We start from the raw sequence: 23,871 nt of genomic DNA, 5'->3' as shown, positions 1-23,871 counted from the left end.
TTAGAAATAACTGATAGATCCACACCAACTAACCTATTTTTGCTGCACGTATATTACAGTTTAATGAATATGTAGACTTTTATATCTCAGATGGAGCTAAAAGCTTTTGAATGTTTCTTGAGTAAAAGTTAGATAGTCTAACCAGTTATACCCTGTTTACTAAATCCCCTTAACCATCAGTATGTGACCACTAGAGGGCGACGTCTTGCAGCTTTAGGGCATGCCTGCTGCTTCAGTGGGTTTGTCTCATTATGCAGACACTTTGTAACTCAACACGTAGGTAGCTCTGGATTTACTGACTCGTATAATTAAAGCTGCCGGAGGCACACATTTATTCGACAGTCAAAGTTTGATGGGTGACATTTCCTCAGCTGTTTTTTATCTCACAAAGGTACATCAATGGATATTTTACCTTTACTTTGTATCGTCTCTGCAGCTTTCACAGGTAAGAATCTTTAATTTACAAGTTTGAACAACTTATGCTGTCTGTGTTTAAAATGCATTTTCTATACTTTAACTTCACTTTTGTTTAATTGTTGAGAAGTTGGAAAAGAGTTTAGATGATCTTGAGGTTGTTATCGATGCTTTTGTGACTTGATAGCAGACCATATTCGTAACTAATAACTGAACTGCTTAAACAAAGAATGTATTTATAGTTAGACCTATTACATGTGGTTTAGGGAATATGGAAATGTCTATTTTTTTGTTTATATATATAATAGTTTGATTAACAAAAGACTAGCTTTATGAGAAATCATATGAATCACAATTTTGATAGATTAAGCTGCTTTATACTGTGTTTTTGCTCTGATAGATAATTTGCCACTAGTGTCTTGTTAACTGAATCACTTTGTTAGACTTGATTTCCATAATGTGGTCTAGAAATGTCATCTACTTTAAATACTAATGATTGACAACCACCTTAATGTTATGTTTGTTTTCAATAAATAGACATCCATACTAATATATTATGGAAAAGGTTATTTATGTTTTTTTCGTTTGCATTGTGATCATAGATATTGTCCCATTGGCCCATTTTTCAATGTATTCAACTTATAAGAGTTCCTCACACACCTGTAACTGTCTTCTCCAGGTTTAACCAAAGGAGCTGGTCTGTTGCCAGACGGTCGTCTGCATAGAGCTGTGGGAGAGACTGTGATGTTCACCACAAGACTGACTCCACCAGAAACACCATTTAGATCAGTGAACTGGAAATTTGGTGATAAAAATATAATCACTTATAGTGGTGTAAACAACATTGCACCAGAGTATGAAGACAGGATCACCTTCTTCTTGTCTACTGGATCTCTGGAGCTCAGGAATCTGACTCTTAATGACAGTGGAGAATACAGCGTTAACATTACTCCATTTGGAGGACAACAGGAGGATGGGAACACAAGACTGTACGTTTATGGTGAGCAAATGTTTCACATGTTGCATCTCTTTCAGGGCTGAGTGATATATTAGAGTAAATATTATTTCAGTTAAAATAATTGTGTTTAGATGTTCAGTGGTTTCAAATAAGATCTATACTGAGACCTGAATTCATATTATATTATTACATAATAATATGATATGAATATAATTTTTTGTCAAACTACTGTTTCCAAGGTCGGGATAGTTTCTCACTGTTAGTGACATTTAAAGCCTCCAAGTCTTATAATAACTGCATTTAGATTTGAATAATTGCACTTTGCCATTGAGGCCGATGAATAAATTAATATCTTTTATAATATATTTTTTGTGGTATAACGGTAAGCACTGATGTAAATATTATGTTTAAAAGGTTTTCAGTTTTTTAGGTTCACCTGTATAGTCTGTATGTAACTTTTGTTGACACTGTATCAGAGAGACATTGATTTAAGTTATGGTCATGCTTTCTTGTGGCGTTCAAATGGACTACACTATATAGAAAATGTATTCTAAAGAACAACCACTAAAAAGTATTGCTTGAAAATACCACTGAGTTCAATCAGTGGCAGTTTGACGCAAAAATCAACAAAAGCTGATGTGCCACACATTTAGTAAAGGCCCCAAATTGCCTTTCTGGTCTTTGTATCATCTTCAAATAATAAGTGAGAAGTGTTGCTTTTTGTAGTGGTAGGAGATACTGTAAACTTTCAATGTGCAGCCATGAATACTCAACATCTCATGATCAACGTGAGATTCATTCTCAGCCACTGCAGTGTTTCCTTGTACTCTATCTTTGTTATGTGGTAGCAAATATAAAATAATTTTGTTTTTCAATCACAGTGCCAGTTTCCAATATAACGGTAACTGCCAGCAGCACAGATTTGGTGGAGTTCAACAGCTCTGTCCGTCTGTCCTGCTCCTCCTCTGGATCCGCTCTCTCTTTCCTCTGGCTGAACGGCAGCTCTGAGGTTACAGCCAGCGACAGAGTTCAGCTCACTGATGGAAACTCCACTCTCACTATAGTTAACGTGACCCGCTACGACCAGGGACCATTCAGGTGTCATGTGTTCAATCTCGTCAGTAATGGCACCAGTGGTCCAATTTACTTCAACATCAGCTGTGAGTTACTAACCTACATGCTCAGTTCTTTATCTGACAACATCTGAATTCAAACAGAGAGTTTAGATTATTGTCACAACTCAGTGAGGAGTGGCCTTGCTTTGCTCTACGTCCACACCAGTGACAGCCTCGGCCAGAGGCATTATGTTTTCGGTTCGTCTGTCCGTATCTTCTCGTGAACGCAATATCTGAGGAAAGCCTGGAGGGAGGGCTAGGCGATAATTCAGTATGATAATTTATCGTCTCTCAATAAATTCATATTGTGATGAAATATATAATATGATATATATATATATATCATATAATATATTGTAATACACAATTATGTCGTATAAATTGATAATAAGCACGCACTGACTAAAATTTGTCAGAAAATCTGATCAAACTCAGTTAACTTAGTTTTAAACTTAGTTTTCTGTATTTGTGTGTACACATGTGAACATAGTCAGTGTATAGCTGGAAATATTTTTTTCTCTAATTTCACTTGAAACTACAGTGTTCATTTTGCATTAAAGCTGAAGTAGGCGAGATTGGAGCAAATCTGATTAACGCGCTACCAACGGTCGCTATACGTTGGGTAGAACATGAAACAGGTAACCTGAAAAAAATCATGTGCCTCTGTGTCCTCCTAAGCCTAACGACATGTGCAAGATTTTACAGACCGGAGGCAAACAAGCAGTAAAAGCTGATCTGAGGTCTGCTGTCCATCTGCTGTCTATGAGAGCCGGCTGTCAATCACTCGCGAACTCCGACCAAACGGTCAAACTAGGCCGCGCTGATCAAATATGAATCAATATTATGTTACGTTATTGTCTATTTCTCGCCTCAAATGTTTTCAGACCTTTCACTTGGACTCAAGAATGAACTGATTATATTTTGGAGGTAAAGGGTCAAGGCCACTGTGACCTCAAGTCCGTCCCATTCTCGTGAACGCATTATCTCAGGAACGCCTTGAGGGAATTTCATTACATCTGGTACAAACGTCCACTTGGACTCAAGGATGAACTGATTAGAATTTGGTGGTCAAATGTCACTCTGACCTTATTTGGCTATAACTCAAGAATTCATATGCTAATTATGACAATTTCACACATATGTCTAACAGTATAAAATGATGAACTGACATTTTCGACAGACATAGATGTAAACTGCAACCTGACATGTTGGTGGAAACATACAACCGTGAGGCAGTAATTATAGTTTATTTTGTTCCACCACGGGTTGTACAAAAATTAGAAACATATTTTTCAACCTAATGGAATCCAGTTCATCGCTGCAAACTACAGCCCAATAACAACTAAATCAGTTTCATTTAGAAAGGGTTTATTACAAGCTTGTTCTGTTACATTTCATTCTACAAAGGTTTCTTTTTTCTGGTGACTTGATATATGATAATGCAGTTGTGCATACTAACTTTTTGCTTTTGTTTTGCCCTACAATCAGACGGCCCTGAAAATATTAATTTGACCATATCTCCGTCACAAGAATACTTTGTGGAAGGGTCAAACATCAGCCTGTCCTGCTCAGCTGACTCCAGACCTTCTGCCCATTTTCAGTGGTTTCTGAATGGAGACCTGCAGTCTGATACTGAATCAGAGCTCAGACTGATGAACATTCAGACGAGTCAGAGTGGGAACTACAGCTGTCAGGCCTTTAACAGCAAAACTCTGAGATATGTAACTTCTCAGCCTGCAGCCATCTCTGTACTGAGTAAGTTTAAAAGGTTTTGTGCAAAGAAATATAGATAACAAGATGAGATGTACCTGTGTTGGTATCAGATCAAACTTTCTTAAATACAAAGAAAAAGTCCTGCCAAACATTTGTGGAACAAAGAGAAACAATACTTAAATACGTTTGCACTCAAAATACGTCTGCAAGTTTTGCTTGTAGAGACAACTGAGGCTCAGAATGAAAATGTTTGTGGTCGTACTCCTGGAGTGGCCAGTAGCACAGCAAAAGTGGTGGCTTGCAAATATAACTAATACACACATTGAGGACGATCAGTTAAACACATTCAATATGTTAATGCATATTATTTGCAGTAATTGCAATATCTTTACAGTAATCTTACAGTACTATATCCCCTGTCACGTGTTAACTTTCTTAGACAAGAAAGGTGGCCAGTATAAAACCACTGTGTTTCACCCACAGAGCGTGTTGCCAATGTTGTGGTAACTTCGAACACAACAGACTTGTTGGAGTTCAACAGTTCTGTTAGTCTGTCCTGCTCCTCCTCTGGAACCTTCCTCTCTTTCCTCTGGCTGAACAGCAGCTCTGAGGTTACAGAAAGTGACAGAGTTCAGCTCTCTGATGGAGGCTCCACTCTCACTATAGTCAGTGTGACCCGCTACGACCAGGGACCATTCAGGTGTCATGTGTTTAATCCTGTAAGCAATGGCACCAGTGATCCAGTAAACCTCACCATCAACTGTGAGTTATTAACTTATATGTGCATACTCTTTATCCATCACTACATGCATGTATGCTTCAAATCAGATGGTATCATGAGGCTTCACACTGAGCGAAGCTGCATGTCTTGTTGCATTTTCTTCAAGCTGCTAACTTTACTTTTTTTTTTTTACTCCCCATATGCTGCACACTGTAGATGGCCCAGAAAATATGAATTTGATAATATCTCCGTCACAAGAGCACTATGTTGAAGGGTCAGACATCAGCCTGATGTGCTCAGCTGTCTCCAGACCTTCTGCCCAGTTTCAGTGGTTTCTGAATGGAAACCTGCTGTCTGATACTGGACCAGAGCTCAGACTGATGAACATTCAGATGAGTCAGAGTGGGAACTACAGCTGTCGGGCCTTTAACAGCAAAACTATGAGATATATAACTTCTCAGCCTGCAGCCATCTCTGTACTGAGTAAGTTTAAAAGGTTTTGTGCAAAGAAATATGGATTAAAAAATGGGATGCACCTGTGATGGTATCAGATAAAACTTTCTTAAATATCAAGAAAATGTCCCGCTAAACATTTGTGGAACAAAGAGAACCAATACTTACATACGTTTTGCTTGTACAGAGACAATTGAGGCTCAGAATGAAAAATGTTTGCGGTCGTACTCCTGGAGTGGCCAATAGCACAGCAAAAGTTGTGGCTTGCAAATATAACTAATACACACATTGAGGACGATCAGTTAAACACATTCAATAGGTAAATGCACATTATTTGCAGTGACTGCAATATCTTCACAGTAATCTAATCTGGTCAAAGACTATATCACCTGTCACCTCTCACATTAGTTTTGGAGTTATTAATAATGAAATTGCCATTCAGGCTGATTGTTGGGCTAACAATTACTTTTAAGTTTAAACACGTAAGGTCAGCCAACACTGGTTAAATATCGTACCAAGCACTAGACAACGGATAGCAGAAGATATAATAGTTAAACAAAATAAATATTCTCTTGACTACATGTCTATGTCCAACTCGCATACAAACCTTGTACGTCTAGACATTACTACTCATCATTCATATGGGATTCATTCCCACTCTCCACATTGCTCCACTCTACTGAACAATGTTAGCTTTCTTAGACAAGAAAGGTGGCCAATATAAAACCACTGTGTTTCACCCACAGAGCGTGTTGCCAATGTTGTGGTAACTTCAAACACAACAGACTTGTTGGAGTTCAACAGCTCTGTCAGTCTGTCCTGCGCCTCCTCTGGACTCTTCCTCTCTTTCCTCTGGCTGAACAGCAGCTCTGAGGTTACAGAAAGTGACAGAGTTCAGTTCACTGATGGAGGCTCCACTCTCACTATAGTCAGTGTGACCCGCTATGACCAGGGACCATTCAGGTGTCATGTGTTTAATCCTGTAAGCAATGGCACCAGTGATCCAGTAAACCTCACCATCAACTGTGAGTTATTAAATTATATGTGCATACTCTTTATCCATCACTACATGCATGTATGCTTCAAATCTGATGGTATCATGACGCTTCACACTGAGCGAAGCTGCATGTTTTGTTGCATTTCTTTCAAGTTGCCAACTTTACTTTTAGGTCATTTTTTGATTTGTTTTTTACTCCCCATATGCTGCACACTGTAGATGGCCCAGAAAATATTAATTTGATAATATCTCCGTCACAAGAGCACTATGTTGAAGGGTCAGACATCAGCCTGATGTGCTCAGCTGTCTCCATACCTTCTGCCCAGTTTCAGTGGTTTCTGAATGGAAACCTGCTGTCTGATACTGAACCAGAGCTCAGACTGATGAACATTCAGATGAGTCAGAGTGGGAACTACAGCTGTCAGGCCTTTAACAACAAAACTATGAGATATGAAAAGTCTCAGCCGTCCGTTGTCTCTGTTGTACTGGGTGAGTTGGAATTATGAGGTTTAGTGGATATAGTAGTGATATTGGTCAGAAAGATGGCACTTAAGGCTCCATGTGCATAATCTGTATTGACAAATTGTTTACTCCAAACAGTGTATGTTAATATTTAATAATAATAATAAAAGACAGACACATAAAACATTACTTGTATAATATTCGGAAATGCAGGAAAATAAGTGATACAAAAACACAAAGCACCTTTGTATTCAACATTGTATTGCTTAATATTGCAGGCAAAGTCTGATTAGAAAAGGTTATACAGTATAAAAACGTAACTTCCATTCAGCAATTTGCATACACGATATGTTAAGATACAACTTATTTCAGCCTATTATTCAAAGCAGCTATAATCAATGTTCTGTCAACCATTTTAGTATCTTTCAGCTCATTTTTTTGGTTTTCCGGAACCGCAGCTTGACTGTTTTGGTTCCCTCTCATAGCATTGTTTTCGGCAAAAACCAGACCGCAGATACACACAGTTAGAAACTAGCTTATGAACATAGTGGATCATTTAGCAGCTAGAGAGACAGATATTTCCCTCAGGAGTTGGTGGAAACAAAATCTGAATTAAAAGAAGAATGAATATTAGACTAACATTCACCAGGTGGACAGAAACATGACTCCAAATGTTGCTCTGTATGTTCTGCATGTGTAACCCAAATGTTTGCTCCATCAACTTCAACAGTGACTATGTTGTGTTTATGGATGTCATGCTCCATTAACAATTGTGGTCAAACTTTGAGAAAATGACATTGGATCAAAAGCACATTACATGACGAAGGTCAAAGGTCCTGCAGCTGTCGACTGTTTTGAGTCAATTGTTAAATCTTGTTGTTTTAATGAAACATTTTCGTCTCCGTTAGTCAGTGTTGAACTGTCACACTATCTAAATACTCAATCTTGTGTTCCACTCATATAGATGATATGTCTGAGGTATAAGTTATTCAAACCTGTAAATGTTAACATAACTGAGTGTGGACAGTCCGACACTTGGAATGTCATATACATGATTAACGTAACGGTAGTTATCTTTTCCTCTTACAAGTTCCTTTATATTTATTTCCTCAGTTAACTCTCAGTAACTCAGTTACTTTTGTTCCTGTTTTCATATTTTTCAAACAATCTTTTGCCCAACAGAGAGAATATCTGATGCTTCAATTACATCGTCAACAAACCTGACAATTGAGGGGAACTCGGTCAACTTAACCTGTGATGCTGCTGGCTCTGTGTTTACCAGAAAGTGGATGAAGGGAGGCTCAGATCTGATCCCGGCTGTAAACATGACCCTTCACGACAATAACAGAGTGCTGTCTTTTAGCAGTCTGAATAAACAAGACGATGGAGAATATTCCTGTAATGTCAGCAACCCCGTCAGCAACGATGAAGCTAGTTTCACCATGGATGTTTACTGTAGGTAACAAACTGTACATTTACTGTTCAAAATGATGAGTGCCCTAAAAATAAGTGTTTCCTACTATTGAGATGTGTTGTTTGTAGGTGTGTAACACACTATTTCAGATTTTTAAGTCAAGTGTTAAACAAGTTTAGATTCTTTATTATCTGTGCTGCTGTAAGAACTTTACAAATATCTGTTTTTCAGATGGACCAGACAATGTTCAAATCAGCGGTCCAAATGAGATTCATTCGAAAGAGACCTTAACATTAACCTGCTCTGCTGAGTCTGTACCTGCTAGTTACACCTGGACACTGAATGGGAAAAAGATACACTATTCTGCTGTTTATACTAAAAACAACACTGAACCTTCTGACAGTGGAAACTACACCTGTGAAGTGATGAATAATATAACTAAGAGAACATCATCATCCGCGGCCCACGGACTGACTGTCACAGGTACCAAGATGGTGTTGATTGCAGATTTTGTTGATACTCTTGAACATTGCTATTATCCCACAGTGCTATACTGATAATCTGAAGAGTAGCAGGCTTCCTAAAGATGTTTCTTACAGATTCATTCCACCAACTAAAAGTGGTAGATTTGTTTTAAGTTCATGAGACAGCAATGTCTTGAAATCTAAAACTCCACTTGTTATTTTTTCTGTTTCATTTCAGACGGGAATGGAGGTCTTTCAGCTGGTGCCATTGCTGGAATAGTTATCGCGTGTTTAGTAATACTTTCTGCAGTAGCTGGTGGAGGGTATTATATTTATAAAAAAAAGTAAGTGAAAAAAGCTCGACTCAGAGACCAGGCAGGAGGAAGTGGAAGGATCTGAAATGATAGGAGAGTCAATACATGGAAAATGCGGAACTAGAATCAGTCGGTGACAGTAAACCTTTGTTTACTCAACCTACAAAAGGTTGATGTTCAACAAAGGGTCACTTGCCAATGCGCTGCTTTTGTTATATATTATCCATATAGCCCTATGCCTGACTTATGCTTTAACTCTAAATCTTTAGTGTTATTTCACAGTGGAGCTACACCTCAACACTGTGCAACTTCAGTTTAACATTTTGTTGTTGTCAGGTATAAATATTACACTTTGATGGATTATGTAGCTCAACATAAGTTCAAACTTTGTCATCTGTGTTATGAAACCCTGACAGTACCTAACCCTGTTTGAGGAAAGTCTTTTAAATGTATGCTGGTAAAACTTAAAATCATTATTTGAAAGTCATTCTTAAAAAATACATTTTGGACTAAAGCAGAAACACAGATAATGCCTGTCTAATGTCTAATTTACATACTAATGACTTTTTACCTCTCTTAACAGAAAGAAGCCGAAAAAACTCTTTATTCAAAACACTACCACCAGAACCGGTACGTGTATTATGTGTGTATGTGTGTATTGTATATGTTTTTGTGTATCGCGATATTATGTTATGCGATACTGTATCGATTCTCCTAAACACTATATTGATTTTTAATTAACGTCTTTAGAATCCGATGGTCCGCCGTTGGCCCCAGCTGCTATTCGATCATTCAGAGGTTGTAGCGGGTTTTCAGTTTCAAAGCTAGAGTTAAAGTTACTGCCATCATATGAAACGAGAAAACCTAAGGAATCCATTGGTACCAAGCATGTCATACTAGAAGAGAAGGAGGCTAAATAACGCTCTAAAGGTCACTACATTTTGGCGAGGAAAAACTGGCATGGCGATTTTCACAGGGAACATCGTTACCCCTGTATCATGATATGTACTGAATCCACAGATTCTTGCCAATACACAGCCCTATACGGGACGTTTCTGGGTGTCAGATTTGGGTACTGGGTGTGTAGCCCCTACGCATGGGCAAGCACGCATCCAAGAGGAAGCTACGAAAAGCGCAAGCACAGAACAAAAACACAAATTTAGGGAGGTGAAGCGCCTAGCGGATAAATCTTTTTCCAAAACAAGAGTGAATCTGGGGTTGGCTTTCACTTTCGCTGCAGTATGTGATGCTGCAGTCAGAGGACATGCGCTTCTGGTGTCATTGAGCTGGGTGGAGGAGGGGGAATGTTGTGTACAAACAGTAAGTGACAATTCCTGCATAGTATGCCTTTAAATAATTCTAAGCATTTTTTATTTCTCATTTTTTAAAGGAGGTGAAGGCCAGGACAACACCGCATACTCAGGAAATCAGGTAAAAGTCATCAGTAATAACCAGGTTACTCAGCGAAACCAGAGGCCTGTACTACGAAGCAGGATTTTGGGTTAGCAAGGTAACTTCCGGTTTAACCCTGGGTTTTCAGATCTACGACGGCGGTTCACTTCTTACCAGGGTAGATCGCCATGGTAACTTATGCTGCACACCTAACCTGCTCCAGAGCAGGTTAGGTGTGCAGCATAAGTTACATAAGTTTCATTGTAGGACCGCTTATCATGATCGCTGTTATTAGGGTTAGTTGAGAAAATATGAAAATATACCCTGGGTATGTTCAACTTTCTTCGTAGTACAGGCCTCTGGTTGCGCAAGTAATCGGGGAACATGTTTACATGCCAAACTCAATATCTAAATGATTCTCATGTATGCCCATATTGCCTAGACAAATGGCAGTATAACTGTGCTTACATGTATGTGAATACAAGTGATGATGGATTAATCGTCTTTGGACTTATGTTTAATAAAAGTCGTGAGACATCCATGAACTAAAACATGAGATTCTGAAGGAATAAATAAGTGAGGTTATATAAGTCAAGGTTACAATTAAAATAGATGATTTTATCACATACAGCGGGTAAAATAAGTATTGAACACGTCACCATTTTTCTCAGTAAATATATTTCCAAAGCTGCCTTTGACATGAAATTTTCACCAGATGTTGGTAACAACCCAAGTAATCCATACATACAAAGAAACAAAAACAAATAAGTTCAGAAATTAAGTAATGTGTAATGATGTGAAATGACACAGGGAAAAAGTATTGAACACATGAAGAAAGGGAGGTGCAAAAAGGCATGGAAAGCCAAGACAACAGCTGAAATCTATTAGTAATTATAAAGCAATCCGGCCCCATATCAGTGCAAATTAATATCAGCTGGTTCAGTCCCAACTGATGGCCTATAAAAAGGTGTCTCAATACCAAGGTGTCACACAAGAAACATACCATGAAGAGTAAAAGCAAAGAGCTCTCGCAAGACCTTCGCAACCTTATTGTTGCAAAACATACTGATGACATTGGTTACGGACGCATTTCTAAACTTCTGAATGTTCCAGTAAGCACTGTTGGGGCCATAATCCGGATGTGGAAAGAACATCATTTCACCATAAACTGGCCATAACCAGGTGCTCCTTGCAAGATTTCTGACAAAGGAGTGAAAATAATTATCAGAAGAGTTGTCCAAGAGCCAAGGACCGCTTGTGGAGAGTTTCAGAAAGACCTGGAATTAGCAGGTACAATTGAAATCATAATAATCTGCTGCCATCTACCAGGATGGTGATGATGATCATCCTGGTAGATGGCAGCAGATTTTTTATCAAGAATGTCTCGGTACATTTTTCCATTCATCCTTCCTTCAATTATGTGAAGTTTGCCAGTACCGTATGCTGAAAAGCAGCCCCACACCATGATGTTCCCACCTCCAAACTTCACTGTTGGTATGGTGTTTTTAGGGTGATGTGCAGTGCCATTTGTCCTCCAAACATGGTGTGTATTATGGCATCCAAAGAGTTCAATTTTGCTCTCATCTGACCAGACTATATTCTCCCAGTATTCCACAGGCTTGTCCAAATGTTGTGCAGCAAACTTTAAACGAGCTTCAACATGCTTTTCTTTTAGCAATGGAGTCTTGCGTGGTGAGCGTGCATACAGGCCATGGCCGTTGAGTGCATTACTTATTGATTTCTTTGAAACAATTGTACCTGCTAATTCCAGGTCTTTCTGAAGCGCTCCACAAGTGGTCCTTGGCTCTTGGACAACTCTTCTGATAATTATTTTCACTCCTCTGTCAGAAATCTTGCGAGGAGCACCTGGTTGTGGCCAGTTTAAGGTGAAATGATGTTCTTTCCACATCCGGATTATGGCCCCAACAGTGCTTACTGGAACATTCAGAAGTTTAGAAATGCGTCCGTAACCAATGTCATCAGTATGTTTTGCAACAATAAGGTTGCGAAGGTCTTGAGAGAGCTCTTTGCTTTTACCCATCATGAGATTTTTCTTGTGTGACACCTTGGTAATGACACACCTTTTTATAGGCCATCAGTTGGGACTGAACCAGCTGATATTAATTTGCACTGATATGGGGCCGGATTGCTTTATAATTACTAATAGATTTCAGCTGTTGTCTTGGCTTTCCATGCCTTTTTGCACCTCCCTTTCTTCATGTGTTCAATACTTTTTCCCTGTGTCATTTCACATTATTACACATTACTTAATTTCTGAACTTATTTGTTTTTGTTTCTTTGTATGTATGGATTACTTGGGTTGTTACCAACATCTGGTGAAAATTTCATGTCAAAGGCAGCTTTGGAAATATATTTACTGAGAAAAATGGTGACGTGTTCAATACTTATTTTACCCGCTGTATGGTGCACAGTGATATTAGTAAAAAAAAATAGTAATAATAAAATAGTAAGTTTCAAATGATCTGCAAAATCTAATTATACATTAGTGGCCAGTCTGTGATCAGGTTTGTTTAGTTTGATTCGAAGAGAATTCCTCCCTCCATCTATCAGATGTGTGTTTACATGTGTTTGGAGCGTTATCTGTGTTTACCACAGAGCTCAACATCAGACTTTGATCCAGGAAAAAGATTTTCAGTTGACACGATAGAGAAACTTAACCTCAACAGATCAAAGCAGTTTTTCTTGTTTATGGCCGTGCTTCTTTTTTTTTAATATTAATCTGTTTAACTGCTTTCATCTGAGGTGTTATAACTGTAAAATCTAATATTTTTTTCCCTCACTTTTTCTTTTTGAGGAGCTGAACTATGCCGATATCAGTGTTTTCCATAAAAAAGATGGTGGGACAGTCCAGCTGGGGTTACCAAGTAACACATCAGACTACGCTGAGGTCCGAGTGAACAACAGCCGTGCTGCAGCATCCTCCCCTCCTACCTATGATGTCCACCTGCAGCGAATGAAGAGGACAGCTCCTCAGCCTGATGCTAACGGCGCAGAAGTTTACGCTCAAGTTCGCAAGAAATGACCTCACTGGATATGATGGATCACCTGTTGAGGTTAGACTGGAGGCCAGAAGCAGCTGACATGTGTTAGAGAAACCTGCACTCCTATCTCAGTTCCTTTTTCGAGAACTAATTTGGACTTGAGTTTACTTAGTCAAAGCACTTTATCAGTGGTTAATAATCAACCAGTTTGTGACTGAGGACAACAATGATGGCCTACTAGCTTGCATTCACCCCATAATAGCTTTCTCTGTTTGTACTGTATGTGTACAGTCAATGCAAAGTGCAAATATCTGAGCTTGGGCATAATGTTTGACACTGGTGTGGTGTCATATTTGATCCACATGTATACTGTGTGATTCCAGTTTTACATCTTGTGATTTATAGATTAATATTTATTTCTCATCTTACAAAATGAAAAACATTGGTTGTTTAAAAATATCTAATTTACCTTGATAGGTATTTTTACAGGGTATGAATACACCTTGAGCTTGTTTATTGGTCAGTTTAATAGTGGACTATAATGACCTTGCAGTGGTGGAAAGATTTATGTTATCTGTTGGTCCAAAGGAACAGGGGAAAGATAAATAGAGATATGCATCATTGTAATTTAATTACATAATGATAAAGTTAAACTTGATGTTATCACAAAGGGGAGGTCTGCATCCACAATACTCCAAAACGCTACCATGGAGAATGAAGCTATATGTTTCTCTCCAGCTCCACGTAAACCATAGTAAGAACAAAAGTTGATAGGCAAAGTTATATGGTTATTGATTAATATGTACAGGTATAATAAATACTTTAAGTCTTGAAGTCAGTCCAACAGGCATGTCGAAACTGTGGCCTATAAGAAATATCTCAATCTTTTCCTGCAAGTAATCATGTGATAAAATGATTAGGGTGCTTTACCTGTCAGCATATCTCTCTGAAAGGCCTCGAGCCAACAGGGAAGTACTTCAAAGAAGTCAAACATAGCAAGGAGAAGTAGAAGTACATCTACAGTTTCTCATACACTTACAGTGTGACTTCTCAAATCCTGTACATAACCCAACTTTTATGAAGACATTTGTCAATTACACATTACACGTTGTGGACTGAATCATTATTCTAAGGCATTAAATGCAGTATGTTTGCACTGACAGGTTTCATCACACTGTGTGATGGGGTAGTTCACCTTGAGGTTAATAAAGCAGTTATGTTTGGTATTAATAGTAGTGGAAAAGTGGAAAAAAGCTAGTACTCCCTTTTATTCACATGTGGGTGTGTGTATCCACCAATATCAGCAATCTCTTTTTCCTATTTATTCATTATTTCTTTAAGCTTGTTATACATAATCAGTTGAGATTTTATTGCTATCATTATACTAGGGCTATATGCATCTTCTATAGTAGGCCTTTAATACTCCAATAATATTCCAACTGGAACATTATAGGGTTAAGGTAGTGTGTTTATAGTTAATAGTTAAAGTGCTTTCCTGTGTTATTTGTAGCCTATAGTAGGGTCTCATTCAGGTTTTAGGAGCATTGTCCCAGTCAGGATGCTCCTACATATATTATGCAGCAGAATAAAGAGACACATTATGGATTTATACAGGGAATAAAACCTACTTGGAGATGTTGAGTTTGGGGGTCCTACCTAAAGAAAATGTTAAGGTTTCTGACTCAAAACTATGCAATTTTACAATATTTTGGACCATTATTATTACAAATTAAATTATTATTTTATTATTTGCACATATCACAGCCTTCGTCTGAACATTTAATTCTTCTGGAAATGTTTGTACTATAAAATCATATTCTGTAAATCAAAACTTTTAAATAATGTTGAATTATATTTGTTCACAAATAAAAAAAAAGTCTTGACGAACAGTTCCCTAATTATTTTACAGAATTGGCGTGAACACTGTATTGATAAATTACAACACCCTCGCTCTCAACCCCCTCCTCCGTGCCGTGTGTCTGCTCGATCACAGATGCTCTCCACAAAGTTTTTATGTTCATACGGCTTATGAGGCGTGGCACAAAAATGCTGCCGTTACGCCGTTATGAATTGCCATTATGAATCTCCCAGAGAACCTGATATGGTAGAGAGTACCGAGTACCAGCAGCTTGTGAGAAGTGCCGGTGTGCAAGAAAAAGTCATGGTACACCAAGGAGTAAAATGCAGAAGTGCCGGTACTGCGTACCGGTGAATACCGGCCCACTTCAAGCACTGGGTATTAGTATTGGAGATGGTAACACCATGGGCAAGGTCTAAATCAAGAGTGTTGACTCAAATTCTTTCCTGAACACACTAAAATAATAAGTAAATCCAAACCGTTTGACAGCGCTAGGCTACGAGAGAGGTGAGGGTGAACCAAAACAGTAAAGTTGTGGGTCGAAGAGCTAAACAATGAGCTGAAACTCACTATAAAGTTCTGTAAAGCTGAGCAGAGCAGCAGATTGATGTGATTCGTTGTCATTTAATACATTTCTAGTATACAAAATTTTGATTATAGCTGTTTTAAGTAGACAGATGTAGAACAGATTCATTGTATCTAAATAACAAGTATGGCAAGTGAAAAGTGTTTTTCTCAGTTGTAAATGTGTATTTAAAGAGCGAGGCTTCAGTTAAAGGCTCCACATTTACTCAGCCAGATCAATGCTGTCAGACTGCACACACAAGTTCTATTTTAGTTAGTCACTTTTTTTTTAGATGAAAACAATGTCTCCTTACCCGAGCTAATGAATGAATGTTTGGCCACATTTCCCCTCCCCCGTCAGTTACTCATTAGTAAAGATCAAATTCCTTGTGAGTTACACACATATGGTTTATCTCACCTGCATTTTAAGGAAGTATTGTTTTACAAACTTAACTTACTAAACACAAACTTAACACTTTAATCACTATCAAACTGAATCCCTTAGTTTTTTACCTTAAAATGCAATTAATTTACCTATTAACATTTATGAAATTGAGGTATTTTTAAAGGTATTTTAAAGAGATACTTAATGGATAAATGAATGCATTGTAATATATCATGGTATTTTTAATGGATTATATTCACCATTCCATTGGTAAAAAAAACATTTTAAACTGAACAAACAGCATGAAAAGCACCCCTTAATTTATATGTTAAAATGTCATAGTTTTTCAATTAAGGTATATATTAAGGGGTGGTTTTCATGATTTTTGGTCCGTTTTAAGGGGGATTTACCGCTTAAAAATGTGGTTAACTGTGCACATAATCCATTAAAATCATGTGACCTTAAAGTGCTTTTCGAATTTAAGTGTTTTAAGAGGTTCAGGTTTTGCCTTTTCAAGTTAATGGACAAATTAAGAGATCTCTGGCTACCAAACTAAAGCCCTTAATCTAATGTTAAGGAGTTTTTTATGTTTTCAGTGATGAATTAAGGAGGAATTCTAATTTTTGTTTCATAGTGACTTGTCTCATGATTTGTTTAACAGTAATCTCTGTCCACTCTTTTTTTGTTCAACCGTTCAACCTGAACGTAGCTTTATCTTTAACTGTCACACCAAAGTGAACGTGTGATAAATGTTTGACCAAAGAAGGAATGCAGTGAATGTAACTCTTTGCATTTGTAATAATTTGCTTGCTCTTTCAGATGAATAAACTATTTTATTTTTGACATTTATAAAGCACATCACATTGAACATGTAAATCCGAACACATCACAGTGGTCTCTTTCCTCTTGTGCATAGACGGCACAGAGTCTGATTCTACAATATCTTGTTGGTGTCTTTGTTTTCATATTTGCAAAGTAAATGGTAAATTCCATAAAGAGAGCAAACAAGCAAATAATCAGATGGCACAATAGTTTGATTGTGTCTGTTGTTTAAGGTCAATAGTGAATCATAAATGTAGGGGGGATTTTGAAGAGAAATTCAGTGCAGTGCAAATCTGAAATGGTCCTACTTAGTGCAGGGTAGTCTGTTTGTTACTAATAATCATTGTATATTCTCTTTGATATTGACAATTACTGCGTCTTTAAAATAGTTATCTATAAAATATTTATAACACACAAATAATATGAATCATAAAAAGAAGAAAGGAGGAGGAAGGAGTTAGAGGCAAAATGAAATCCATTCTAGGAATAACACTGCATTTATATTACTGCAATAAATCCAAAGTTCAGTATGACTAAATACGTCGCTGTGACAACCGGACGTCATAACTGCGACACAATCTACTCAAATGACAGTGCACAAAAAATAGGTGTGAATGAGCGACAGACATAAATTACAGTATTTTTCCTTTGTGCTCTTTCATCTCTTAATCAGTATAATATTTTCTCACAGAAACGGATAACAGTTTTCACACGCCAGCGTTTTTACTGTTTTGCCTTTGAAAGCATTTCGCCAGAAAAGCCCCACCTGTTTGGACACAGTCATTGGAAGAGGATGAGTCATCTCTCACAAGTGATGAACTTTTAACATAATAAAAACTCTTCCTTACTGAAAGAAATAATAGGGCGTTTTTTCTTAGGTGTACTGCATGTTCTAGTTCAAAGTACATTTCCCGTGTAACAGGACTCAAATGTCACATCCCTGGGGCTAAATAATGTCAGAGTAGAAATATTAAACAGTAGGAAAATAATGATATATGGTTTAGATCTAAGAAGCAGAAAAGATCCTACACTGCAAAGCTGCTTTATTATTATATTAACACCCATTTCTAGGCCTGCTGGGAGGCTGATCAGGACATTTATTGTACTTTATACAGTGTATAGGCTATATTTAAAAGAGGAGGGAACGTCAAGTAATGACAAACTCCTGTGAGACGGCGCCATCTGGTGTTTGATGCAATGCTCTGACACAACTGTCCAGAACAATTGTGCAATTTCAACAAAGCTGTTTCTAATGGTCTTGTCGCTGTCACAGACTTTATAGCTTGGGAAATTTCCTTTGCTTAGAGTACACTGATTTCGTCATCAATTAAATTCTGATGTTTAGCAATGCTGGGTGTGACTGATGAATAATGTGTTAGTGATAGGTTTTAGAGGATGGAACTTCCTGCCTCTAACCAAGGCCTACAGAAAGGAGGCCTCATAGTTGGTATAAAAAAAAGGAGGCACACTAGTTGTTGTTTAAACCCACAGAGGAGTCAGCCATGAGAGGCACCACTGTGATCCCCTGCTGGAGGAGTCTTTCCTGTGTTTTACTGGTGGCACTGATGAGTAAGAGCACTTCATTTACTGACTTTTACATAGACTGTTACTCCAGTGACTGATTTAAAAAACGTATATACTGTGAATGAGCATTTTAGTGTGATATTAAGAAAGCTAGTGATATGATGATGATAGGATCATGTTTAAGAGGCTGAGAAACATTAAATTAAATATTGTTAATTCTGCACTGAATGCGCTCTTCTTCATGTATCCTGTTTATAAACCTCAGGATTCAATGATGTGTTTAAAGTTTATAGACTAACCTTGGCACACTGCTATGATTTGAAATAAGACTTAATATTTCTTGAAGTGGACTTAACAAGACTATACCTCTGGTTTTGTATTTTTTTGAGCAAGGCCTCTGACATAGCATTTTACTCGTATTGAGAATATACTGTAAGTATGGATGCACCGAATGTGAAATTCTGGGCCGATACCAATATTCAAAATAACAATTTGGCCGATGCCAATACCAATGTTTTTTTTTGTTGTTGTTTTTTTGTAATTTGTTCCCCTTTTGTGCCAGGAAACAAAGACCTCTTCATTATAAAAGAAAATAACTGAGCTGTTTTAAAGTCATTCAGCATTTCATTACACTGTCTTTGGATGAGCACAAATTCAATGGTACACATTTATGAAACAACCTTTAATGTAACTTTCACATGAATAACGGCCGATACCGATGTTCGGCCGATAAATCTAAAGTGTAAACAAATCATACATAATCTGATACAACCATACTAACTCTGCTCTTCCTCAGGTGCACCAGGTTTGGAGGCCTCGGATCAGATCTCCTGGACCGGTGAGGTGACAGCTGGTTTCAGTACCACTTTCACCTGTTCCTCTTCTTGCCATCCAAACTGCATCTACACCTGGTACTTTAAGGGCCGCACGGTCAACGAGAGCGCATTAACCTGGACACCAGATGGACTGGACAATACAGTGGAATTAAAGTGCAATGTGCACAATCCAGAAACAGGAGCCTCCAGCAGTCTGACCTCCATTGTAGAAATTAAGAGTAAGTACAGCAGGTTAATTGCTATACCAGGTGTGCAGTGGTGGAAAGTAACTAAGTACATTTACTTTATAGTCTACTTTGTGTGCTGAACAATTTGGAGGTACTTGTACTTTACTTTTATATATCAAGTTAATGCTACTTTATACTTCTACTCCACTACATTTCAGGAAGAAATATTGTACTTTTTTACTCAACTACATTTATTTGACAGCTATAGATAGTCGTTACCTTTCAGGTTCAGGTTTTCAGTTAAAGGGCCTGACCCTTAGGGATCAATGGACTAAAGTACCAGGGATGCACCGATCAGGCTTTTTCAGCCCCGCTACCGATAGCAATACTGGGATCATTCTTTTATGTTTAAGGCAACTTCGGGCTTGACTTAAAAAAAAATTCAAACAAAATGTAACAAATAAATACATAGATATACATTTAGTGAACTGTAATTTATTATTAAAATTATAAATTGTACACCTCGGTAACATCTTGGTAAAACAAATCTTCAAAATTAACAGGAATTACAATTCAAGTGTAAACCTTTTTAATGCAGCAATGAAATAGGTCAAAACTTAAACAGGTATTCAAATTCTAGTAAATAATGTATATAGTATATAAACATAGAATTGAACTGAGTAGATCATCTCAATTGTCACTGATATCTGATCCAGCTATTTGAATCAGTATTGGCCCGATATCCAATCCGGTATCGGTATCGGTGCATCCCTATAAAATACCTAACAGTATATAAAGTAGTTAGTCAGTCACAGGGGCCATTGTACTACAGAACAAGTACTTTTACTTTGATACTTTAAGTACATTTTGCTGATTATACTAATGTATTTTTTACTTAAAAGTGCAGTGTGTAGGATTGGCGGCATCATCCAGTGGTGAGGTTGCAGATTGCAAAAACTGGTGGTCTACAGTCCCGCACTGTATGTAGATATAAACGGCTCATTCTAAGCTAACGAAAACACGTTTCTTATTTTCAGGTGATTATACACTAAAGAAAACATACTTATTATTACTATTATATTCCATTTCTGCCAGTAGATCCCCCGAAATGCGACACACTGTTCCTTTAAGTACTGAATATGTCTTCCACCACTGCCACTGAATCCACTATTATATGCACAAGATGCAGAGTTAGAGTGACCCATAATTTAAATACTTATCTCTCATATGTGTGCTTCCTTTTTCCTTTGTGATTTGGAAATCCTCTCTATTTGGTGTCCTCTGTTACAGATCGAGTGTCTGTGAAAATCAGCCCACCAAACACTGTCCCATCTCTCAACCGGTCGCTGGATCTGGTCTGCCATGGTGCTCCATCAGGTGACCTCTCACAGCTGGTGAACCAGGTGGTCTGGTACAAAGACGGACAGAAAGTGACCCTGCGTGAAAATATGCAGCTGATGCAAAACAACCTCACGCTTCACTTTAACTCACCGCTTCCTTCTGATGCTGGATTCTACATGTGTGAGATTCATGTGCCTGCGATTCAACAGACAAGAGTTTTCAGCCTGGGCTATCTACTCAGCTGTAAGTATTCATGAAGTGAAGAATAGCTGTAAGAAATGATTCTTATTCACATACTGGAGTGAGCTTTCTAATCTTTTGTAGTTGATCCCTGGAACGTCAGCATCAGCGGACCTGACATCGTGTTTCCTGGCAGATTGAGTAAATTCACCTGCTTGACGAGCTGTACCTTAAATGTGGACTGTACTGTCAGATGGCCGTTCAGGCAGGGTTTCCCCATTGGAAGCTTCTTTTCAGTCAATGGAAATGAGCTCAGGTGGACCCCTTCCATACCTGGTACTTTCCAAATATTTACCTGTGTTGCAGAAAATATAGCTGCTGGACGCTCTGCTGAGGCCACCAAGATGGTAGAAGTTAAAGGTACTGACAACTCTTAAGTATTTGCTCTTGTGTCTACTGTCACATCAGCATCAAATTACGTGTTGAAGCCAGTCCAATGACTTGATTTCTCATCTTTCACCCGTTCACAGGTATTCCTGTGTCTGGATCAGAGGCGGTGCAGCTCAGTGGACTTTTTGCAATGATCGTCAGCCTTGGACTGCTGGTCCTTTTCGATTCTTAGAGCTGTTTACATTTTTAAGCTTTAATGTGAATTTGCCCTTTTTGAAATGTATCTGTTTGCCTTTTATCTTGCTCAAAAAACTTTTTCATGTTTAAATTAGGGCTGTCAAAGTTAACGCGATAATGCATTTACACAAATCTGTTTTAACGCCACTAATTTCTTTAACGTATTAACGCAATCGATCTTTCGGAGGTTGTAGTGGGCTCAGTTTTAGCTAGAGATGGTATCATATGAACCTAGAAAACCTAAGGAATTCATTGATATCAACCATGCCATACTAGCTGGCGAGAAAGAACTGGCATGGTCATTTTCAAAGGGGTTCCTTGACCTCTGACCTCAAGATATGTGAATGAAAATGGGTTCTATGGGTACCCACTAGTCTCCCCTTTACAGACATGCCTACTTTATGATAACATGCAGTTTTGGGGCAAGTCATAGTCAAGTCAGCACACTGACACACTGACAGCTGTTGTTGCCTCTTGAGTTTGCCATGTTATGATTTGAGCATATTTTGTATGCTAAATGCAGTACCTGTGAGGGTTTCTGGATAATATTTGCCATTGTTTTGTGTTGTTAATTGATTTCCAATAATAAATATATACATACATTTGCATAAAGCAATCATATTTGTCCACTCCCATGTTGATAAGAGTATTAAATACTTAAAAAATCTCCTTTTAAGGTACATTTTGAACAGATAAACAATGTGCAATTAATCATGGACAATCATGCGATTTATCGGGATTAAATATTTTAATCTATCGACAGCCCTAGTTTACATACATTGGTTCACCGATTTTATTTATTCATCAATAATTGTTTACCATAAAATCCTGTAAATATGAGTTAATTTTTGTTTTTGTTTTATGAAGCCATGTAAACAAAATGAAATAAAAGTACAAAAAAAGAGAATGACTTTGAGGAAATTTGTTAAAAAAATGTACGATATAGAAACCCCAAAATGTCTGAATTCCAATCAGAATACTAATAAAATAGGGCAAATAGATCGTAGTATGTCATTTGACAGTATATTTCCTTTACAAAAGAGTATTATTCATCTTTCTCACCATTAGCAACAGCAGCCTCTGAAATGGGGTGAACAGCAGGACTGCAATAAAGGATCATTTGTTTACAGGCTTTTATCTGTTACCTGTATTTTCACCTGGTTACATTTATGTGTCAATAGTTTATACCCATTTGACAATGAAGCCTAGCTGATGCATGATTTCTTAGCTTACATAAGTTCAGTGCAAATTCATGCTGTAGTTTCATTGTGACATAAATACAGAGCTGCAGTATTTTTACTGCAGTTGAATTAGACCATTCACAAATTTCCACCTAATGTACACACATATGATAACGTTCTGGTTTTATGAAAGATTGGCAAAGTCGCTTACTGTTGTCATTTTCATGACTGTACTGAGACTCCAGTGTTTCAGCAATCCGCTGTCATCACATCCTGTTGAAAAATGCTGCAATTCTGTATTTTTAAAGTATAATCCAAAGTGTCTCTGATGGTTCTATGTTAATTCTAAACCTTTTGTTGTTAATGATGGCAGTTCTTTGTGTTTCCTTTAGGTTCATTTGTTGGACTTTAACCTTTGACCTGACCTGGGTGTATTACTGATTCACTCGCATGCTGAAAAGAAGTTCTAGAAAATAACTGACTCATTTATACTGGTGTGTTTTTTAAACACATGTGGTTGGTGACTCAAAGAAGTTCCTCTTAACCCGCTTGAAACCGAACAAATAAGACAGATAAGAGAATCTCTCAGAACAAACAGATGAGGGAGACAGAGGCCTCGGGTGTGTTTTGCTTTAATAGTTACCTCGTGTGACGCAACATTATTATCCGTTTTCTTTGTTCTCTTGGCTTTTTTTTTTTTCTCTGGATGTTGTCTCACCTGTTTCATATCATTTTAGCCCTGTGGTTTAGTTGGAATGGGGAAGCAAAACTAGAAAACTATTTAAAACTATACTGTTTATGTAAACCAACAAAAACAGTTTGCCTTTCCACACCACAGCAGAGTTATACATTTGGACTTCATTCAAGTTTCAGTTGAAACACAATGCAAATTATATGTTGTTTGTGTTGTAAACTATAAATGTATTGTGTTGGTACAAACAATACAAGGACAGCAGTTACATATGTT

The 23,871-nt window shown here is 37.7% G+C and overlaps 2 protein-coding genes across 9 annotated transcripts; both read left to right on the top strand.

The window, feature by feature from the left end:
* The first annotated feature begins 262 nt into the window (after window positions 1-262).
* Window positions 263-15,306, top strand: LOC141778748 (cell adhesion molecule CEACAM5-like). Of its 8 annotated transcripts, none has more exons than XM_074653173.1 (14): window positions 264-445; window positions 1,094-1,414; window positions 2,254-2,532; window positions 3,976-4,242; window positions 4,684-4,962; window positions 5,138-5,404; window positions 6,121-6,399; window positions 6,591-6,860; window positions 8,016-8,288; window positions 8,479-8,730; window positions 8,950-9,055; window positions 9,609-9,655; window positions 10,416-10,456; window positions 13,249-15,306. In XM_074653173.1, exons 1-14 carry the CDS (start codon window positions 400-402, stop codon window positions 13,333-13,335), a joined length of 2,814 nt encoding a protein of 937 aa, XP_074509274.1. In that variant the 5' UTR covers window positions 264-399; the 3' UTR covers window positions 13,336-15,306. The 8 variants fall into 8 exon arrangements, with proteins under 8 accessions (XP_074509277.1, XP_074509275.1, XP_074509274.1 ...); XM_074653172.1 differs by having other exon boundaries at window positions 265-445; window positions 13,236-15,306; XM_074653171.1 differs by having other exon boundaries at window positions 266-445; window positions 13,233-15,306.
* A 3,019-nt stretch (window positions 15,307-18,325) lies between these two features.
* Window positions 18,326-22,352, top strand: LOC141778753 (uncharacterized). The gene is made up of 5 exons (XM_074653183.1): window positions 18,326-18,617; window positions 19,369-19,626; window positions 20,866-21,159; window positions 21,241-21,516; window positions 21,627-22,352. The coding sequence occupies exons 1-5, from the start codon at window positions 18,551-18,553 to the stop codon at window positions 21,716-21,718; spliced, it is 987 nt and encodes a 328-aa protein (XP_074509284.1). The 5' UTR covers window positions 18,326-18,550; the 3' UTR covers window positions 21,719-22,352.
* The last annotated feature ends 1,519 nt before the right edge of the window (window positions 22,353-23,871 follow it).

This window comes from Sebastes fasciatus, chromosome 12 (genome assembly GCF_043250625.1).
Source record: "Sebastes fasciatus isolate fSebFas1 chromosome 12, fSebFas1.pri, whole genome shotgun sequence".
NCBI classification, from domain to species: domain Eukaryota; kingdom Metazoa; phylum Chordata; class Actinopteri; order Perciformes; family Sebastidae; genus Sebastes; species Sebastes fasciatus.
This window is presented reverse-complemented; position numbering and strand designations above follow the sequence as displayed.

What these genes read in the sequence shown, in the direction of transcription:
- LOC141778748 (XM_074653171.1), top strand. Translation starts at nt 400, where the DNA reads ATGGATATTTTACCTTTACTTTGTATCGTCTCTGCAGCTTTCACAG. An exon ending in CGTCTCTGCAGCTTTCACAG is followed by an intron (nt 446 to 1,093) that starts GTAAGAATCTTT and finishes TGTCTTCTCCAG; the next exon opens with GTTTAACCAAAGGAGCTGGT. An exon ending in TGCAGCCATCTCTGTACTGA is followed by an intron (nt 5,405 to 6,120) that starts GTAAGTTTAAAA and finishes TTTCACCCACAG; the next exon opens with AGCGTGTTGCCAATGTTGTG.
- LOC141778753 (XM_074653183.1), top strand. Translation starts at nt 18,551, where the DNA reads ATGAGAGGCACCACTGTGATCCCCTGCTGGAGGAGTCTTTCCTGTGTT. An exon ending in CTCCATTGTAGAAATTAAGA is followed by an intron (nt 19,627 to 20,865) that starts GTAAGTACAGCA and finishes CCTCTGTTACAG; the next exon opens with ATCGAGTGTCTGTGAAAATC. An exon ending in CAAGATGGTAGAAGTTAAAG is followed by an intron (nt 21,517 to 21,626) that starts GTACTGACAACT and finishes ACCCGTTCACAG; the next exon opens with GTATTCCTGTGTCTGGATCA.